This window comes from Podarcis pityusensis (genome assembly GCF_964106645.2).
Source record: "Podarcis pityusensis genome assembly, chromosome: 16".
In the NCBI taxonomy this organism is placed as follows: domain Eukaryota; kingdom Metazoa; phylum Chordata; class Lepidosauria; order Squamata; family Lacertidae; genus Podarcis; species Podarcis pityusensis.
In genome coordinates, this window is record NC_138041.1 from 872,802 (window position 1) to 892,114 (window position 19,313).

Below are 19,313 nucleotides of genomic sequence, written 5' to 3' on the forward strand. Positions count from 1 at the left end.
TGAAGACGGTGAAGGTCCTGTCTGAGTGCCTGGAGGCGGCTGGAGGATGGATGGCGGCTAACAGATTGAGGTTGAATCCTGACAAGACAGAAGTACTGTTTCTGGGGGACAGGAGGCGGGCAGGTATGGAGGACTCCCTGGTCCTGAATGGGGTAACTGTGCCCCTGAAGGACCAGATGCGCAGCCGGGGAGTCATTCTGGACTCACAGCTGTCCATGGAGGCACAGGTCTTCCCTGTGTTCAGGGCGGCTGTTTACCAGCTCCATCTGGTACGCAGGATGAGACCCTTCCTGCCCGCGGACTGTCTGGCCAGAGTGGTGCATGCTCTAGTTATCTCCCGCCTGGACTACTGCAATGCCCTCTATGTGGGGCTCCCTTTGAAGGTGACCCGGAAACTGCAACTAATCCAGAATGTGGCAGCCAGACTGGGGACTGGGGGCGGCCGCCGAGACCACATAACACCGGTCCTGAAAGACCTACATTGGCTCCCAGGACGTTTCCAAGCACAATTCAAAGTGTTGGAAAACTTGTCAAAATATCAACAAAATTTAAAGTTTTACAGTGCAAAGGAGGTGCCTGCTTAATATCAAGGAGCAGGGAGTTCCAGAGATTGATTCCCTACAAGTGTTATTTATTTCGGTTCTGGAAGTGCTATTGAATATGATTAGAGGGGACCGGTTGGTGGAAGGAATTCAGGTCGGACAGAAACAATACAAACTAAAAGCTTTTGCAGATGACCTGGTTTTGACCCTGCAGGAGCCAGAGTCTAGTACGAAAAGAGTATTACAACTGATTAATGACTTTGGTCGGGTGGTGGGATTCAAATTAAATAAACAGAAAACTAAGGTTTTGGGGAAAAACCTGACAGATACAGAGTCAGAACGGTTTCAGAAAGAGACAGAACTTAATGTGGTTAAAAAAGTAAAATACCTAGGGGTAAACATAACAGCAAAAAATCTAAGTCTATTTAAGGATAATTACGAAAAGTGTTGGGCAGAAATCAAGAGAGACTTAGATAGTTGGACAAAATTGAAACTTTCTTTGTTAGGCCGAATTGCTGCTATCAAGATGAATGTATTGCCAAAGATGTTGTTTTTGTTTCAAACACTTCAGGTTTTGGACAGAACGGAGTGCTTTCAGAAGTGGCAGAGAGATATTTCTAAATTTGTCTGGCAGGGCAAAAAGCCCAGAATTAAGTTTAAGATATTAACTGATGCGAAAGAAAGAGGGGGCTTTGCCCTGCCAGATTTAAAGTTGTACTATGAGGCCGCAGCGTTCTGCTGGCTAAAAGACTGGCTACTTCTTGAAGACACTGACGTGTTAGATTTGGAAGGGTTTAACAATACCTTTGGATGGCATGCATACTTATGGTACGACAAGGTTAAAGCAAATAAGGCCTTTAAGAACCATATTGTCAGAAAATCACTGTTTAATGTCTGGACAAAATATAAAGACTTGCTGGAAAATAAAACTCCAAGGTGGCTTTCACCTTTGGAAGCTAAGGCCCGAAAAAGACCCAATATGGAGGCTAAATGGCCAAAATATTGGGAAATACTAGAAAAAGATGGAGACAACTGGAAATTGCAGAGTTTGGAGAAAATGAAGGATAAAGTGCGAGACTGGTTACACTACGCTCAGATTAAAGAAGTTTTTAAAAATGACAAGAAACTAGGGTTCCAGGTGGAGAAATCGAAACTAGAAACAGAATTGTTAGAACCAAAGACTAAAGTACTTTCAAGGATGTATAACTTGCTGTTAAAATGGAATACACAAGATGAAATGGTTAAATCGGCTATGATAAGGTGGGCGCAGGACATTGGGTACAATATCATGTTTGAGGACTGGGAAAGGTTGTGGAGTACTGGGTTGAACTTTACTGCATGCAATGCTTTGAAAGAAAATGTAATGAAAATGATATATAGATGGTATATGACCCCAGTCAAACTTGCAAAAATTTACCACCTGTCTGATAATAAGTGTTGGAAATGTAAAGAGAGTGAAGGAACATTCTTCCACCTCTGGTGGACCTGCCCTAAAGTGAAGGCGTTCTGGGAAATGATTTATAATGAACTGAAAAAGGTATTTAAGTATACCTTCACAAAGAAACCAGAGGCCTTTCTTTTGGGTATTGTCGGCCAAGGGGTGGTAAAGAAGGACCGGACATTTTTTATGTATGCAACAACAGCAGCAAGGATACTACTTGCAAAGCACTGGAAAGCTCAAGATCTACCCACACTGGAAGAATGGCAGATGCAACTGATAGACTACATGGAACTGGCCGAGATGACCGGCAGAATTCGTGACCTGGGAGAAGAGAAGATGGAGGAGGATTGGAAGAAATTTAAGAATTATTTACAAAAACATTGCAATTTGAGTGAATGCTAAGCAGGATGCTAGATCATAAATAATTGAGCACCACTAACTTAGATGATTTAAGATAATAAGTGAGATTGAGAAAATACAACCCTTTTTGAGAATTATAAGATTATAAATATACAGATGGGATACAAGAATGTAAATAAGATAATAAATTGCTGGTAAAAAGTTATAACGATGAAAGTGGGAGCGGGAGATGTGAGGAAGTCCAAAAAAAAATGTGAAAGTATGTTAAGATATTTGTTATACTGCTTGTTATATTTATTCTTATTGTAAACCCCAATAAATATTAAAAAAAAAAAAAAAGAGATTGATTCCCTACAAGTACATAATGGTCTCGGACCTGATAATTCGCACATCATGCTTTGCAATCTGCTGGAAAGGCCTTGTTTGCTGCGCCACGATGGGTCTTTGGGGTGGGGCTTTCTTGGTGGTGGCTCCCTGCCTGTCGAACTTCCTCCCCAAATGGCATCAGATTAACTTCCGTGCAAGGATCATAGAACTGTAGTTGGAAGGGACCTTCAAGGGCCATCTAGTCCACTCCCCTGCCATGCAGGAATTAATGTTTTGGCATCACATCAAAATGCACTTGTGACAGCTGCAACTTTTGGGAAGGATCTTAAAGAAGCGAACTACGTCCAGAATTTCCCGGACATAGCTGGCGATTTGTCAGTCGGAAGCAGTGTCCTAGGGGAACTCGCTGAAATTATTCTCACACAAAACAGGGTGTCTGGAGTAAGCCTTGACTTCTCTCTCTACACACACACACAGTGTTTCATCAAAAGAAAACGCAGGGAAGCAAAAAGAGGATCAGCTTTTCCACCTTTATTTTTAATAATTATCCTTACACACACACACAAACACCCCTCCCTCTGAGGTTCTGCCCGTCTCAGGAAGGAGAGTAGACATAAACTCCAGAGCCCACCCCCCCAGTCCTGGCCGGGATGAGGACGGCATCGCCCCCCGACTGACCTCTCCTGGCTTTCTCTCTGGCCAAGCCCAAGTTCCCGGAGACCCAGAGATGGAGAGGCACCAAGAGAGGGGCAGTGTTAACCAGAGGGGCAGGCAGGGTTAGTATTGAAAAGTGGGGAGAGAGGGCACCCAGCAGCTGTTTGGGGCAGGGATGTTTTCAATGCCCCCATTTAAATCAGTGCTTTCTGAAAATCGCCTCGGCCAGGCATCCCCACTGGGGCTCAGGTGGGGCCGCTGGACGCTCCCTCTTCCTCCCTGCCAGGTGCGGAGGGGATTCTGGTCCAGCGCCAACACTTCTTGCGTGGCCCAAAACCGTCACAGAACTTCGAAGGAGCGGCGCCGGCCGGCTTCCAAAAGGCAGATTCCAGTGAACTCCCTCAAGAGCCAACCAGGGGAGCAATTGACACACACACGCACACGGCGGCTGAGCTCCATCTGTTAGTCGGTCCAGGGCAGGGAAGGAAAGGGAAAGAAGTGTGTGGGGGGGGTCTCTTGCACCCCCGCATACACACACACACCCCAGGACCCCAGAGACGGCAGCAGCATGTCCATTTACATCCCTTGAGACTTTCTGAAAGCCTCTGACTTGTATCATCCTATTTGGATTTTTTCTTATAAAGTTCCCCCGCACACATACGTATTAACACAGTCAGCCCAGCCCCTTTTAGGCACCTGGTGATTGAAGAAAACCAAAATAAAAGGAGGTGGGGAGGGGGAGAGAGAATCAGCCCCCCCCAACCCCAGACACAGTAACGCCCCTCCAGGGACCCCTCTGCCGCGTTCCTCCCGGTCCGCTCGCTCTGTGGGGTCACATGATCTGGCACTGGTCTCCTCCTCCCGAACTGGCTGCGTCCGGCAGGTTCATTCCCTCCAGGTCAAAGTTCAGCCCGGGGGGCTGCAGGAGGAAGAAAAAGATGGAGAGAAGGGGGAGATTAGCCGGGACCCCTGCATTGCAGGGGGTTGGAATAGATGACTCACAGGTGTCCCTCACAACTGTGCCATTCTATGGAATATTTCCTGTTGTGCCGGAAGGACATTAACCAACAAACTGCAAGAAAAGAGATTCTGACTAAACCTCAGGAAGAGCTTTCTGAGCACAAGAGCCATTTGGCAGAGGAATGGGCCCCGTCTGAACGTTGGCGCTCCTTCGCTGGAGGTTTCCAAGCAGAGGTTTGTTGGCCACCTGTCAGGGATGCTTTCGCTGCGATTCGGGGGGGGGGGGTTGGACTAGATGGCCCTGGGGTATCCCTTCCAACCCCACCATTCTTTGATTGGCGTGCAGGAAGGAAAGGCGTGGGCAGAATTAAGAAGGGAGCTGTGGGAATGCGGGCAGGACAGGGGGGAGAGAGAGAGAGAGAGAGAGACAGACAGAGACAGAGAGAGAGAGAGAAAGAAAGGAAGGAAGGAAGGAAGGAAGGAAGGAAGGAAGGAAGGAAGGAAGGAAGGAATGGGTCGCCATCTGCCCCCGGCCCAAACTCACCGATTCTCCCGCCAGTTCCTTGGGGGGGTGGCCGAGGTCTTGGAGCTGGAAGGCAGACAAAACAGGCAGCGGCATCAGCAAGGGAACCATGGCAGGGGACTCAGTTTCCTGTCCTTCGTGCCCTCTCCCCCCTACCCACCTGCTGCATGAGGTCCAGGACCATCTCGAAGCGGGCCTTGTGCTCCGTGTCGCCGTCGGTGGGCAGCTCGGCCTCAAACTGCTCGCAGATCCTGCCCATGATGCTGTGCTGCTCCTGGTACTTCTCAAACTGCTCCTGTGGCAGGGAGTCACGGTGGCTCTGCAGCCATTCTGGGTACTGGGGGAGGAAGAGGGGAGGGTGGGCCAGGCTGCTCCTACGTGGACCATAGGAAGCCTGACTTGGGCTCATCTTCTTCAGGACTGTCTACACCAGGGGTAGGCAACCTAAGGCCCGGGGCCCAGATCCGGCCCAATCGCCTTCTAAATCCAGCCTGTGGACGGTCTGGGAATCAGCATGTTTTTACATGAGTAGAATGTGTCCTTTTATTTAAAATGCAACTCTGGGTTATGTGTGGGGCAAAGGAATTTGTTCATTCCCCCCCCCCCAAAAAAATATAGTCTGGCCCACCACATGGTCTGGGGGGGGGTGGACCGGCCCCCTGCTGAAAAAGGTTGCTGACCCCTGGTCTACACTAAGTGGCAGTCATGGCTCTCCAGGGTTTCAGACGGGCATCTTTCAGACAGCCACACCTGGAGAAGCACCGAACCCGGGTCCTTCTGCTTGCTCTTTATCACTGAGCGATGGCCCATTCCACTAAAAATGAAGCAGGTTCCCAGTCCTCATTGTTCTAGTGTTGCTTTAAACACAAAATGATACAATACGATAATCTTTATTGTCATTGTCCCATACAGAACAACGATATTGGGGGGGGGGGAATCGACATAAGACATTCAAAACCCACAAGCCTGCTATCCCAGCTACCCCAACCTGGTTAGCCCCCTAAAAACTCTGGTACCCCTTTTTTAAAATACAATATACTCCCATAGAGACTCCTTACACTGCATTTAAAACCAAAATCACATTTGGATAGAAACTGTTTCTCAGGCAGCTAGTCCTGGCCTTTCTAACCCTGGACCTTCTTCCAGAAGGCAGAAGCTGAAAGAGATCATTTCCGGGGTGCAAACTATCCTGCGCTATCTCTGCAGCTTTCTTATGGCACCTGGAAGCGTATATTTGATCCAAGGTGGGAAGAGGGCACCCAATTATTCTCTCCGCAGTCTTTACAACCCTGGACAGCATTGTTTTTTCCAGGAATGTAGGGAGCAGCCTTACACCGAGTTCAGACCATCTACGCTCCTCTCCCATCCCTGCTTAGGATGCCAGGGGCTGATCCTGGGACCTTCTGCATTCAAGGCAGCTGTTCTGCCACTGAGCCACGTCCCCCCCCCCCCCGGGTGGGCCCTTCCGCCTTACTTTCTCCGTGATCTCCTTCAGGGAGGGGTAGAGCACATCTTTCGACAGCAGGTTCTGCATGATGCTTTGCATGATGGGCAGGAGGCTCCCTTCACCGTCTCCTTCCTCCAAGCCGAGGCCTTCCATGGTCTTTGCAAGCTCCTCCTCAGAGACGCTGGAGTTCTGCGGGAGAAGGAAGGGGGGGCGGCTGTTAAGGAGGCTGGGCGAGGAAGCCAACCGCTTCATGGAAGGAAAAGGCACGAGATGACCTACAGCCCTGCCGGCTACGTTGTAAGCCCACTGTCCCATAGGAGGCTACCAACTCGGATGGCTTTAAAAGAGGATCAGACAAATTCATGGAGGAAGGGAGGATCCTGCTCTGGGGGTTTCCCTTGCCAGAGTGGCGCATGCTCTGGTTATCTCCCGCTTGGACTACTGCAATGCACTCTCTGTGGGGCTACCATTGAAGGTGACCGGAAACTACAACTAATCCAGAATGCGGCAGCTAGACTGGGGACTGGGAGCAGCTGCCGAGACCACATAACACCAGTCTTGAAAGATCTTCATTGGCTCCCAGTACGTTTCCGAGCGCAATTCAAAGTGTTGGTGCTGATCTTGAAAGCCCTAAAGCAGGCATAGGCAAACTTGGTCCTCCAGATGTTTTGGGGCTACAACTCCCATCATCCCTAGCTAACAGGACCAGGGGTCAGGGATGATGGGAGTTTTAGTCCAAAAACATCTGGAGGCCGAGTTTGCCTATGCCTGGCCTAAACAGCCTCAGCCCAGTAGACCTGAAGGAGCGTCTCCACCTCCATCGTCCAGCCTGAACACTGAGGTCCAGATACGAGGGTCTTCTGGCGGTTCCCTCACTGCGAGAAGTGAGGTTACAGGGAACCAGGCAGAGGGCCTTCTTGGTGGTGGCTCCCGCCCTGTGGAACGCCCTCCCACCAGATGTCAAAGGCATAAACAACTACCAGACTTTTAGAAGACATCTGAAGGCAGCCCTGTTTAGGGAAGCTTTTAATGTTTGATGCATTACTGTATTTTAATATTTTGTTGGAAGCTGCCCAGAGTGGCTGGGGAAACCCAGCCAGATGGGTGGGGTACAAATAATAAATTGTTGTTGTTGTTAGTTCTCAAAAGTGGCCAAAAGGAATCTCCCAAGTGGGACCCTGAGCACAACAGCAGCTCTGCAGTTCCCCGCCACCTGTTATTCTGTGGTAGACTGCTCTTGGGCATGGAGGTTCTGCTATCAGAGGAGACCTCCGCATGGAGAGCCTGGCCTTCTGGATCAGGCCAGCGTCCCATCTAGTCCCAGCCAACCAAATGCCCCAAGTGGAATCCCGCAAGCGGGCCCTGGGTGCAAGAGAAGCAGCAGCGCTCTCCCCGCTTGCAGTGAGGGCAGCAACTGGGATTTGTTCTTCTCACGCCCCAAACAGGCGTTGACGAAACAGGGTCTGCAAAGTGGATCCGCCGCTGGAAACGCAGAGGAAGCGTTTTGGAGAAGCCAGGGAGGCAGAAAGGGGTTCAGAGCTTCTCGGTAGTGGTGCCCGCCCCGTGGAACGCCCTTCCATCAGATGTCAAAGCAATAAACAACTACCTGACATTCAGAAGACATCTTAAGGCAGCCCTGTTCAGGGAAGTTTTTAATGTGTGATATTTTAGTGTATTTTTGGTCTCTGTGGAAGCCGCCCAGAGTGGCTGGGGAAACCCAGCCAGATGGGTGGGGTACAAATAATAAATTATTATTATTATTGTAATACCTGGAGGTCGTCTGCGTTCTTTGCCAAGCCGCTGAGCGTCTCTTTCAGGCAGGAAGTGAACTCCTGCTGGGAGTTGGAGTCGCTTCCTGCAAAAAAGCGAGGGAGAAAGTGTTTAAGAGACCCCTGAAGAGGAAAATGCATTTGGTTTTAAAATGAAAAATATTATTTATATATTTAGACCACTTCTATACCACTTAATAAGTTTTCTTAAATATATAAATCTCTTACGTGGTGTACGAAAATGTAAAGCGACGACTAACAACTTGAACGACAAATTGTACAAAAATATAAAGCCACACACACACATTTATATATATAATTCCTGAGAAAGTTGAAACAGTTTTAATCTGATCTGGTGTTTCAACTTATGCAAGTTTTAAAGCACTGTCGTAATTTTTTCTTGATTTTACTGTTTTATATTTTTGGTAAATCGCTTTGAGGGTTGTCGTTTGTTTACACAATCAAGCAGTGTATAATTTTTACAAAATAAATAACCCAGCGTCAGTTCCTTCCGCTTCTGACACACCTGCCCTCTCGGCCTCTTTGCTCTCACCCAGGAGCCTGAAACAGGATGCAACCTCACTGCTCCCCCTGTCTTTATTCTGAAAGGGCACCAGAAATCCTGCAACAGGAATTTGGAGACCCCAAGGGCCTGAGACTCGCCTGAGGGAAGAAGGGGTTCCCACAAAACATCCATGAACTGCCATGGCAAAGGTCGCAATTCTGTGCTGAGTTGCCCATCCATCAGAAAAGTTACTTGAAGTCAGGCAACGCTGGCATTCTGACTCAAGGTCAGGAAGAACTTTCCAGGGGTAAGAGCCATTGGACAGAGGAGCAGGCAACCTCCGAAGGTTGTGGGCGAGATCTCTTTCAGAGGCTGGATGGGCATCGTGCCAGGGAACCTTTAGCTGTGATTCCAACTGTAAAGGTCAAGGGACCCCTGAGCATTAGGTCTAGTCATGGTCGACTCTGGGGCTGCGGCGCTCATCTCGCTTTATTGGCCGAGGGAGCCGGCATACAGCTTCCGGGTCATGTGAACAGCATGACTAAGCCGCTTCTGGCGAACCAGAGCAGCGCACGGAAACGCCGTTTACTTTCCCGCCAGAGCGGTACCTATTTATCTACTTGCACTTTGACGTGCTTTCGAACTGCTAGGTTGGCAGGAGCAGGGACCGAGCAACGGGAGCTCACCCCATCATTGCGGGGATTCGAACCGCTGACCTTCTGATCTCAAGTCCTAGGTTCTGTGGTTTAACCCACAGCGCCACCCATGTCCCCACATACAATTCTACGTGTAGCAACAACAGCAGCAGCTCTCCTGGCCAAATTCTGTGCAACTGCCATAAAACTTAGGGAACAAGCTGTACTACTAAAATGATTAAGGTTTTAAATGACAATTTTAGGTTATATTTTAGATTTAATGTATATTTTTAACTGCCACTATATCTGAATTATCTCTGTTATACCCAATTGCAATTCAATGTATTCCTGTTGTGTTTTATGATTTTCCTGATATTGTAAGTGAGCCAGAACTGGTCTGTGGCCATAATCATAACATTCATTCATTCATTCAGATTCAGCTCTCCTTCGTTGGAGGTTTTTAAGCAGAATCTGGAAGCCCACACAGCATTTTCACTAGTTTGAACTCACGCAGCTGAGGCTGCGGTTAGAAAATGCGTGGATCTCTTTGGGGCATCCAGGCATTTTTAGCTAACCAGTGGGAGTCCGGTTATGTTTGCGTGTGTGTTTTAAAGAGCATTCTTTTCAAAGAGCCCCTTTCAAAGTGACAGTTTTAACACATATTTTTTCTTCAAGTAACAGCATAGCGGTACGATCTCTTGATTGATGTAAAGCAGCCTGAAAGGTGCTGGGTCTAATGTTCAGATGGAGGTCTCTTAGCTTTGCTTCATAAATGTGTGATGCTTAGGGTGGGTGGGAAAGCACCCCCGCATTTATTTTGAGAAGCGTGGAAGTCTTCGTTTTGAGAAGGACGGGGTGTCAGTGTGGGCTGCTGTCCTCCAGAGACGGTGGCACTGCACAACATTTTGGGGCGGCATCTCATGGAATTGTGGAGTTGGAAGGGAGCCCCAGGGCTCATCTAGTCCAGCCCCCTGCAATACAGGAATTTCAGCTAAAGCATCCAGGACTGATGGCCATCCAGCCACTGCTTAAAAACCTCCAAGGAAGGAGAGTCCGCAACCTTCGAGGGAGACTGTTCCACTCTTGAGCAGCTCTTACTGTCAGAAAGTTCTGCCTGATGTTGAGTCAGAATCTACTTTTTGTAACTTGAAGCCATGGGTGTGAGTCCTGCCCTCCAGAGCAGGAGAAAAGAAGCTGGCTCCATTTTCCGTGTGACAGCCCTTAAGATATCTGTTCTCCAGGCTAAGCTGTCAGGAGCTTGTCCTACACTCGAGTAGGACCCTGGCAGAGACACATCCCCGGCTGGCATGTTCCCTCCCTCCTGGTCCTTTGTTCAGGAGCTTCAAAATCTTTCTTCAGCCTGAACATCACAGCGACCGATGCCAACCGACACCGGCACACTTAGGGATCCGCAGTGTCTTCGCATTTCGCGTGACAGACCTCAGCAACTCAGCATTTTGGCTAATCTACTTTATTTACATATAAACACACAAAGAGCACTGCAAGATGGCTCCCTCTCTCTCTAGCATCAGACAGCAAAGAGAGAAAGAACAAAGGACAACAGTCCCACTTCATGGAACTCAGCAACACAAACATCCTGTCTCCGTCACTTCCCACTCTGTGGTGTCAAAACATACACCGTCATGTGATAGACAAAAATCCCATGACTGCAATCATGGAGCAGGAATTCTAACATCCGCAGCTCCCTCAACTATTCCTTGGCTTCCAGACCCTTGACCATCTCAGTCACCCTCCTCTGCACATGCTCCATCTTTTCAATATCCTCCTCCAACGGAGGTGCCCAGAACTGGACACTGGACACCGGACTCCAGGAGGGGTTTGACCACGGCAGGACTATCACTTCCCTTGGGACGCGGGTGGCGCTGTGAGTTAAACCACAGAGCCTAGGACTTGCTGATCAGAAGGTCGGCGGTTCGAATCCCTGCGACGGGGTGAGCTCCCGTTGCTCGGTCCCTGCTCCTGCCAACCTAGCAGTTCAAAAGCACGTCAAAGTGCAAGTAGATAAATAGGTACCACTCTGGCGGGAAGGGAAACGGCGTTTCCGTGTGCTGCTCTGGTTCGCCAGAAGCGGCTTAGTCCTGCTGGCCACATGACCCGGAAGCTGTACGCCGGCTCCCTCAGCCAATAAAGCGAGATGAGCGCCACAACCCCAGAGTCGGCCACGACTGGACCTAATGGTCAGGGGTCCCTTTACCTTTTTATCCCTTCCCTTGATCTGGGCACTAGACTCTTCTTTTTCTAGCAATGTCCTGCTGGAGGGAGCAAGTTCAGACCCTGCCTGGCTCTCCCCTAAGAAGAGGGGCGGAGAAAGAGGATTTCAAGAAACTCCCCAAAAGCAACTTGCTCACCGACTCTGCCTGCTGCTTCGGAGAGCTTCTGGAACTGCTCCACCAGGTGGGGTTCCTCCTCGGCCAACTCCTTCATGGCCTTCTCAAACTCCGCCGTGGCCTGGGAGGCCAGTTCGCTATCGAAGAGGTCCTGGAAGAACTTCTCCTGCGAGGCAAAGAGGGAATCCTGGGAAGAGAAAAAGCGAAATGGGTGAGACGAGCAGTGGGGCTCAGCACCCCCTGGATTTAAGCAGAGGGGAAGCCCTGGGTCTTGCCACTGACCCACACGAACAGCCCACAAAACATTTGCCCAGGCAGCTGGCAAAGTCCAGGGCCAAAAGGAAAATAAATAAATCTGTTCTTAAGAACTTTCCTGTCCTTCACTAATAAACCAGAAGCAGTTTTACTTGCATTGCAGGGGATGATATTAACAGACAGGATTATGAACTGTTTTTATATGCAACAACAGCAGCAAGAATATTTATTGGCACAAGAATGGAAGCAAGAAGAATTACTGACGAAAGAAGAATGGCAAATGAAATTAATGGACAATGCAGAATTAGATAAATTAACAAGAAGGATTTGAAACCTGCAGGATCAGAGATTCTTGGAGGACTGGAGTAAATATCTGAACTATTTGAAAAGCAATTGTGATAAACAGATTACGCTAGGAGGACTGCAAGAAGTTGTGTAAGGAGGACTTTGCAAAATACTGAAGAGATTATGAAGAGAATTGTTAGTTAAGGACAATTAAAAGTAATAAGAAATTAAGAAATGCAGAACACGTGATAAAGAACGGAAAATCTTCAGAGGTTGTTGACGGAAGTCTAAATTACTGTGTAAGATAAGAAGTTATGTTAAATGATTGTTGGAACTTATATGTTAAAAAATTAATAAATATATATATATAAATATAAAATAAGAACTTTCCTGTCCACTCGCCTGGAAACAAAACTCACTCGCCAGAGGAGAGCAAGGCCAGGAGCTATTTAGGAGCTCAAATCAGCGCCACACTCGGCCCTCTCTGACATCCACACAACTTCTTGTGTGGCCCAATGGGCCCATTTTACAGAGTGGGAACTGCAAATTGTTCTCAAGGTCAAGAAGCTGTGGGCCGTTTCAGCAACAGGGAGAAGAAGCAACAGGCAGTTGGCGGTCCTGTCCCTGTGCGACCCTCGACCCCTGCCGAGCCAAGACCCCCAAGGTCTGTCTCCTTGGGAGCAAGGGGCTGCCCTCTCTCCCCCAGCCGCCCCACACATCCCCACATTCCCAGGGGGGGCGCTCAGGTCGCCTGCCCTACCTTGGCAGCATCTCCAGGCGATTTCTCAGAGACGCTGCCGTCCCCCACGGAGGCAGTTGAAGGGGGCGGCGATGGGACTGGCTTGGCCTTGTCAAAGTCATCGAGGGCACCTAGAGGGGGGGGAGAAAGAAGAGTGATGATGCAAGGCGAGGGGGGGCATTATTGAAACAGCCACCCCCACATGAGGGAGCAGACGTGAGCAGGTACGCATCTCCCCTAAATCCAGAAGGCAAGAGAGGGGTTTCTTTGCTGGGGGGGCCCAGGGTGGAATTTCCCCAAGGAAAAGGCACCTTCTGGGGGCTTCCCAGCACACAGTGGGGCAGGAAGACCCCCCCACCCCGGTGTTTCCCAAAGGGGGCGATATCACTCCCGGGGGGGGCGCTGTAATGATCCAGGGGGCGGGAGCAGCAATTGGGGGGGGGCGTTGAATAAAAATAAGGGAGCGGGGGAAGAATAAAATTTTGAACAACCGTCTGTACACATTTCATCAGTTGCATAATGACGCTGACTGATGCAACATAAAGTCACAGTGATTATTTTCCAAATAAACACGTAAAATGCAAGTTATAACTGATCAGTCGGCCGAATGTTGCCACGTTTTGATAAATAATGTTATAATTTCAAGCTCCAAGGTGCCTTATTTACAGCATCTTTCTTTACTACGTTGCAGGACGTAGGTGGAAATATAGAGACATAAAAGAATGCAGATTTGTCACTGCTGCATCTCTCTCTTCACTTAAAGAAGGCAAATTTAATGGCCAAATCGGCTTCCAACCTGCTCCTGAAACCGCCCAGATCCTGAGCAGAATCTCCTTTCCAGACTCCACCTGGGAAGGAAGGAGCGAGTGCGAGGAGGCGTTGTGGGAAGAGGGGACACGGAGGCCAGGATCCTGCCCCATTGAGCTCAAGGCAGATCCTGGCTCGTTTGCCTAAGCCAAAGCGGGTTTTTTAAAAGAACGGAAAGCCCAAACGTTCAATCTGGCAGGGCTGCGAAATGACAGAAAATCTGCAGCGATCCTCTCTGACACACTAAAGTCCTTACGAAAGGAGATAAGAGTTCAAAGCAGTGATGCAACTGAGAGAGAGAGCCACCTCCAGACTCTTGCCTCACCCAAGAGGAGCACGTTGCCAGCCTTGTGTTGAGCAACAACAACAACCCCTGCTGAATAGGGGCGCTGGATGAGGTCCTGGGAGAGGCCCGGGTTCCAATCCTGCCACTCCGCCAGGGAGGAGTGTGACCGCTGCCTTTCAAGCTCACAAGGTTGTCGTGGGGATTAAAGGGGGGGGGGACACACGCCACCTTGGGGGAAAGGTGGGTCAAAATGTGCCCCACAGCAAAATGTGCATCGCATTCTTATTTTTTTGCTATTTATGTATTGATTCATAAAATCGATATACCACTGATGGTGTTAAAAAAAAATAATCCTCATAAAGAGCAAAACAATAAAGTTATCGGGGAAAACAGTTAAAAGCAGCTGTTGGAAACATTCAAAAAATAATTAAAATCAACAATCAGCTAAAAAGTAAGACACATGTAAACATTCCGCCTATCTGGATAGTCTTGTTTAAACAAAAATGTTTTTAGCAGGCGCTGTAAAGAGCACAGCGAAGGCCCCTGTCAAGAGGCAGGGAGTTCCACAGGGTGGCTGCCAACACACTAAGATGCTGGTTTCTTATGGCTACAGAATGGGTGCCGTACGGCACCTGCCCCAGTGCCAGCTCCGCAGATTGTGTGGATTTAGCAGAGTGGGCGTATATGGCGTAAGATGATCCCTGGTCCTAAGCTGTTAAGGGCTTATATTGTAATATCCTGAATTTGTCAGGGCAGCAAGAAAGGGCAAGGCACAAACGTCAGAAAATACACTTGTGAGCGCCAGGTGAGCCGCCAGGCAGGAGGGTCACCTGCTGCCACAGAGGAGCCCCAGGGCAGCCTCGCCCCCCTGCGCCAGCCCACAAAGAAACCCTAGAACTGTGGAGTCGCAAGGGACCCCCAGAGGTCATCCAGCCCAACCCGCTGCAATGCAGGAATCTCAGCTAGATCATACATAACAGATGGCCACCCAACCTCTGCTTCAAAATCCCCAGGGGGAGTGCGTCATGTGGGGACGGGGAGGGGGGCACTGTGCCCAGCGATGGGGGTCTCGGTCCACTCCGCCAAGAGGGCATTTATTTTAATTTGGGGAGAGGTGGGGCAGGGTTTCGACTCTTCCTGCTGGGACACGTTATGAGAGACCTTCCCACGTGCAAAGACATATATACAGGCTTCTAAGCAGGGGTATATGAAGTGTGGGGGGGGGGAGAAATAAGCAGTATATGGGGCAGCCCCCCTTAGGGAGAAAATGTGGGGAGAGTCTCTTTAAAGGCCCCCGCAGCGGGGATTCTCTTTGGGATGTGTGAACAGGGGAGGCATGGGGGGTGGGAGTCAACCCCCGTGTCAGATCCTTTGGGGGGAAGGTGGGGGATTGAGGGGGGAGCCTCTCCCCCCACCTACACGCAGCTGCCCCCCCAAACCAGCCGGGGAGGCCTGGCAGGCGGCAGCCCCAAGGTCAAGGTCCTTTGCGGGGAGGCTCTCTTTTTCCCTGCCCCCCTGCGGGGTGGGGCAGACCCAGACCCTTCTCACCCCACGGACTGACACGCGTGTCGCGACCCTGATCGTGGGAACGGGGGTGGGGGGGAGGGAAGAGGGCAGTTTCGGGGCGGGGCTTGGGTTTGCGTGGGACTTGGAGGGGGTCCCCCTCTACCCCCCACCCCCACCCCGGGGTCTCCCCCTTCCTTACTCTCGAGGAGCTCCTCCAGCTCCGCGTCCTGCTGCTGCTGCGGCTGCTCTTGCGGGGCGGGCGCCGCCATGTCTGCCGGGAGGGAGGCGGGGAAGCCGGGCAGGAAAGCGGCCACGAAGCCTCGGCCTTCTCCGCCTCCTTCTCGGGCGGAGCCAGCCGGAGCCTCGCCTTCCCTTCCGCTCCTCCGCCGCAGCTCCGCCCTCCGGGATCGGGGCCCTTCCGCTTCTCCGGGGAACCCAATGGGTCTACTCTGAGCAGGGCTCAGCTTCTCGTTGCGAGCCTGATGCAGGAATTTGTGCATAGGGGTTTTTTTTGGGGGGGGGGTTGCCCCTCCAGCAGATCTCATGCACATGCAGCCCACTACCAGAATCAGCACCATCACTTTTGTGATTTGTCCCCACAAAACACTTCATGACAGTTTCTTCCTGTCTATTCAAAGGGCCTTTGCTGCACGATACCAAATGTAAGAATTCACTGATCAATGTATCTGTATACTGGCTTACTGGGAAAACTTCAGAAATTCCTATAGACATGTGAGCTCAGCTCCTCAGCAGCCCCTCTGCCTGAGGGATAATTCCTGGCATCCTGATACCTGAGTGCCAGACAGGTAGCCATTCCAGAAATAACAAACCCAGATGAAGACCAAAGGGTGGGATGAACGTGGCTGGGAAAGAGGGAAATGTCAAGATCTCTTTTGTTCCACTTGATGGGTGTTTGGTGGAGGGCAAGGGGAACCATGGGGCAGGGTCCAGGATGCTCAGATTACGGCCACCAGACCTCCCCTTTCATGATGTATGAGTGATGTAGTTGGGGGGGGCGTAACATGGGGATTAAAGGGACCCCTGACCTTAGGTCCAGTCGCGGACGACTCTGGGGTTGCGGCGCTCATCTCGCTTTATTGGCCGAGGGATCAGGCGTACAGCTTCCGGGTCATGTGGCCAGCATGAGTAAGCCGCTTCTGGCGAACCAGAGCAGCGCACGGAAACGCCATTCACCTTCCCGCCGGAGTGGTACCTATTTATCTACTTGCACTTTAACATACTTTCGAACTGCTAGGTTGGCAGGAGCTGGGACAGAGCAACGGGAGTTCACCCCGTCGCAGGGATTCGAACCGCCAACCTTCTGATTGGCAAGTCCTAGGCACAGTGGTTTAACCCACAGCGCCACCAGCAGCTAATAGAAGTTTGGGCGCTGTTTTGTTTGGGGCTCCCATCTTGTTCCACCTGGTGGCAGGTGGGAGTCCTGTCGCGACAGTCTTCCATCAAGACCAGGCCTCCTGGCTGCTGTTTTGCTCTGCCATTCCTGGCTGGTGTCCTTGTTTTTCGTCCAAGGGAGCCCTCAGATTTCTCCGTTAACAAGCCAAAGATGATTATAATGGGAAGGAATCGTAGTTTGGAAGGTATTCCCAAGGGTCATCTAGTCCAACCAGCTGCAAGTGCAGGGGTTCGCAGCTGAAGGATCCGCTTGGGTCGAGAAAGGTGCCCCCTGGAGGCACCCGGAAGGAGGGATCCATGTCTCCCCACGGTGCAAGTCGCTTCTGCAAGGCGGGGAAAAGGGGGAGTCTGGATGCGAAACACGCTTGTTTGCAGGAAAGCCTCAGCTGGGAGAGGAGGGTCAAAAAACCCCAGGATGCCCTTGAACCCAGGGCTGCTCCCCTCCCCTCCCTTCCCTTTCCTCTAAGGAGCTCAGATCAAAATGAGCAGATATCAGCAAAGGTTGCTAGGTTCCTAGCTGGGGCAATCAGAATAAGGGCCACTGACTGCCGATTCAGGACTTTAAATTGTGCTCTTATATCAAATTTCCTTTTCTGCGTATACTGTAATGTTTTACTGTTGCTATGGCCATTGGCTATTGCGAATGAAGTTTAGATAGATAGATAATTTATTACGGTCGGAGACCAGCTTATAAAACACACTTGGGGGTTTTATCTTATCTCAGGCAGATCACATCTTGTTTGCATCGTGTTTGCCAGTATGCATGATGCTTCTCCACTCATGGAACAACCGTCCTGCGCAACTGGCCAGAGGAGCAGGACCTCTGAAATGATTCTTCTCATCTTCCTCTAAGGAGCTCAGGGAAGTTGTGGTGGTTGCATTAGATCAGGCATGTCCAAAGTCTGTTTCAGGGGCCTAATCCAGCCTACCGGTCGGTTGATTCCAGCCCCTGTGGCAGTTTATTTCCCGGGGTAAAATCCTAAAAAACCCTTAACAACTTCAATCCTAAAAAAGAGGTCAACTTTGGTCGGCCCCCATGGCCCTTCACTTCATCACATCTGGCCCTCTGAAAAAATTTGGACGCCACTGCTTAGATATTCCCAGCTGGGACGCCTTCCTCCTCCCCCCCCTTTGCCCAAGGTGTCTTCATCACCATCTTCCATCTTCATCAGCTCAGGGGGGAGAAGAGGGGCTCCCCCCCCGCCTTTGGTCCCCCAGAGCTGCGTGTTTTTAGGGACACCCCCTGCGCCGCTGAAAGTCGCTTCCAAAGTGTTCAAACTCCTGGTGGGACGATGGAAGGAATCACGACGGAAGACCCATTTTGTTGCTGTTCCTTTTCGGCGCCCCATGACCCGCCTCGCCGAGAGAGCCCCCTGGAAGACTGCTTTGGCAATGGGCAGCCCACCCTGCGGGGGTGGCGGGGGGGGGCCTTGGGAGAACAGGGTGCTGCCAAGGCTTGGTTGCCACGGCAACTGCGGCCCACTACTCAGGGCAAAGCCTGAGCCCAGTTTTGAGGGGGCTGCCCCAGGTCTCCTAAGCAGCTGAGGAGAAGATGGGGGCTGTCACCTGCTCTTCCCCCCCAAAGTGGGCACGGAGCTCCCAGCCCCCTCCTCAAATCCTTCCCTTCCAGGGAGACCCTCTCACTTCATCCCTTACAGCGCTTCTCAACCTGTGGGTCCCCAGATGTTGATGGACTACAACTCCCATCATCCCTGAGCTCTGGCCTTGCTAGCTATAATATAATAGTAATTTATTATTTGTACCCCACCCATCTGGCTGGGTTTCCCCAGCCACTCTGGGCGGCTTCCAACAAAGACAAAAATACACTAAAATGTCACACATTAAAAGCTTCCCTAAACAGGGCTGCCTTCAGATGTCTTCTAAAAATCTGGTAGTTGTTTTTCTCTTTCTGTCTTTCTCTAAAAAGCTAGCCGGGAAGGGCTGGGCGATGGGCTCTGCGGGGTGGTGAATGCTTCCCTCCGTGAGGGATCCTTCCCAGACCCGCTGAAGGAGGCGGTTATTAAACCGCTTCTTAAAAAACCATCTTTAGATGCGGCCACGATGGCCAACTATCGCCCAGTCTCAAATCTTCCATTCTTGGGCAAGGTGATTGAGTGAGTGGTTGCTGAACAACTCCAGGCACGCCTGGAAGAAGCGGACCATTTGGATCCCTTCCAATCGGGATTCAGGCCTCATCACGGGACTGAAACTGCCTTGGTCGCGCTGGTTGATGATCTCCGGCGGGCTAGGGACAAAGGTGAGAGCTGTTTCCTAGTTCTGCTGGATCTCTCAGCAGCTTTTGACACCATTGACCATAACATCCTTCTGGACCGTCTTGAGGGGCTGGGAGCTGGGGGCACTGTCATACAGTGGTTCCGCTCCTTCCTCCTGGGCCGTGTCCAGAAAGTGGTGGTGGGGGATGAGTGTTCAGACCCCTGGGCTCTCACTTGTGGGGTGCCTCAGGGTTCTGTCCTCTCCCCCATGCTTTTCAACATCTATATGAAGCCGCTG

General features: G+C 50.6%; 1 protein-coding gene and 1 long non-coding RNA gene across 2 annotated transcripts in view; one reads left to right on the top strand and one right to left on the bottom strand.

The window, feature by feature from the left end:
• Positions 1-19,313, top strand: part of LOC308465851 — a 204,064-nt gene that overhangs the window by 52,916 nt on the left and 131,835 nt on the right. The window lies entirely within an intron of this gene.
• On the bottom strand, positions 3,182-15,904 carry PEX19 (peroxisomal biogenesis factor 19). The gene is made up of 8 exons (XM_080986074.1): positions 15,589-15,904; positions 12,812-12,921; positions 11,533-11,698; positions 8,024-8,109; positions 6,282-6,443; positions 4,968-5,144; positions 4,829-4,873; positions 3,182-4,243 (listed from the first exon to the last, which is right to left on the bottom strand). Exons 1-8 carry the CDS (start codon positions 15,887-15,889, stop codon positions 4,157-4,159), a joined length of 1,134 nt encoding a protein of 377 aa, XP_080842200.1. The 5' UTR covers positions 15,890-15,904; the 3' UTR covers positions 3,182-4,156.

What these genes read in the sequence shown, in the direction of transcription:
- PEX19 (XM_080986074.1), bottom strand. Translation starts at nt 15,889, where the DNA reads ATGCACAAATTCCTGCATCAGGCTCGCAACGAGAAGCTGAGCCCTGCT. An exon ending in CGAAGCAGCAGGCAGAGTCG is followed by an intron (nt 8,110 to 11,532) that starts GTGAGCAAGTTG and finishes GCTTTTTTGCAG; the next exon opens with GAAGCGACTCCAACTCCCAG. An exon ending in AGAACGCAGACGACCTCCAG is followed by an intron (nt 6,444 to 8,023) that starts GTATTACAATAA and finishes CTTCTCCCGCAG; the next exon opens with AACTCCAGCGTCTCTGAGGA.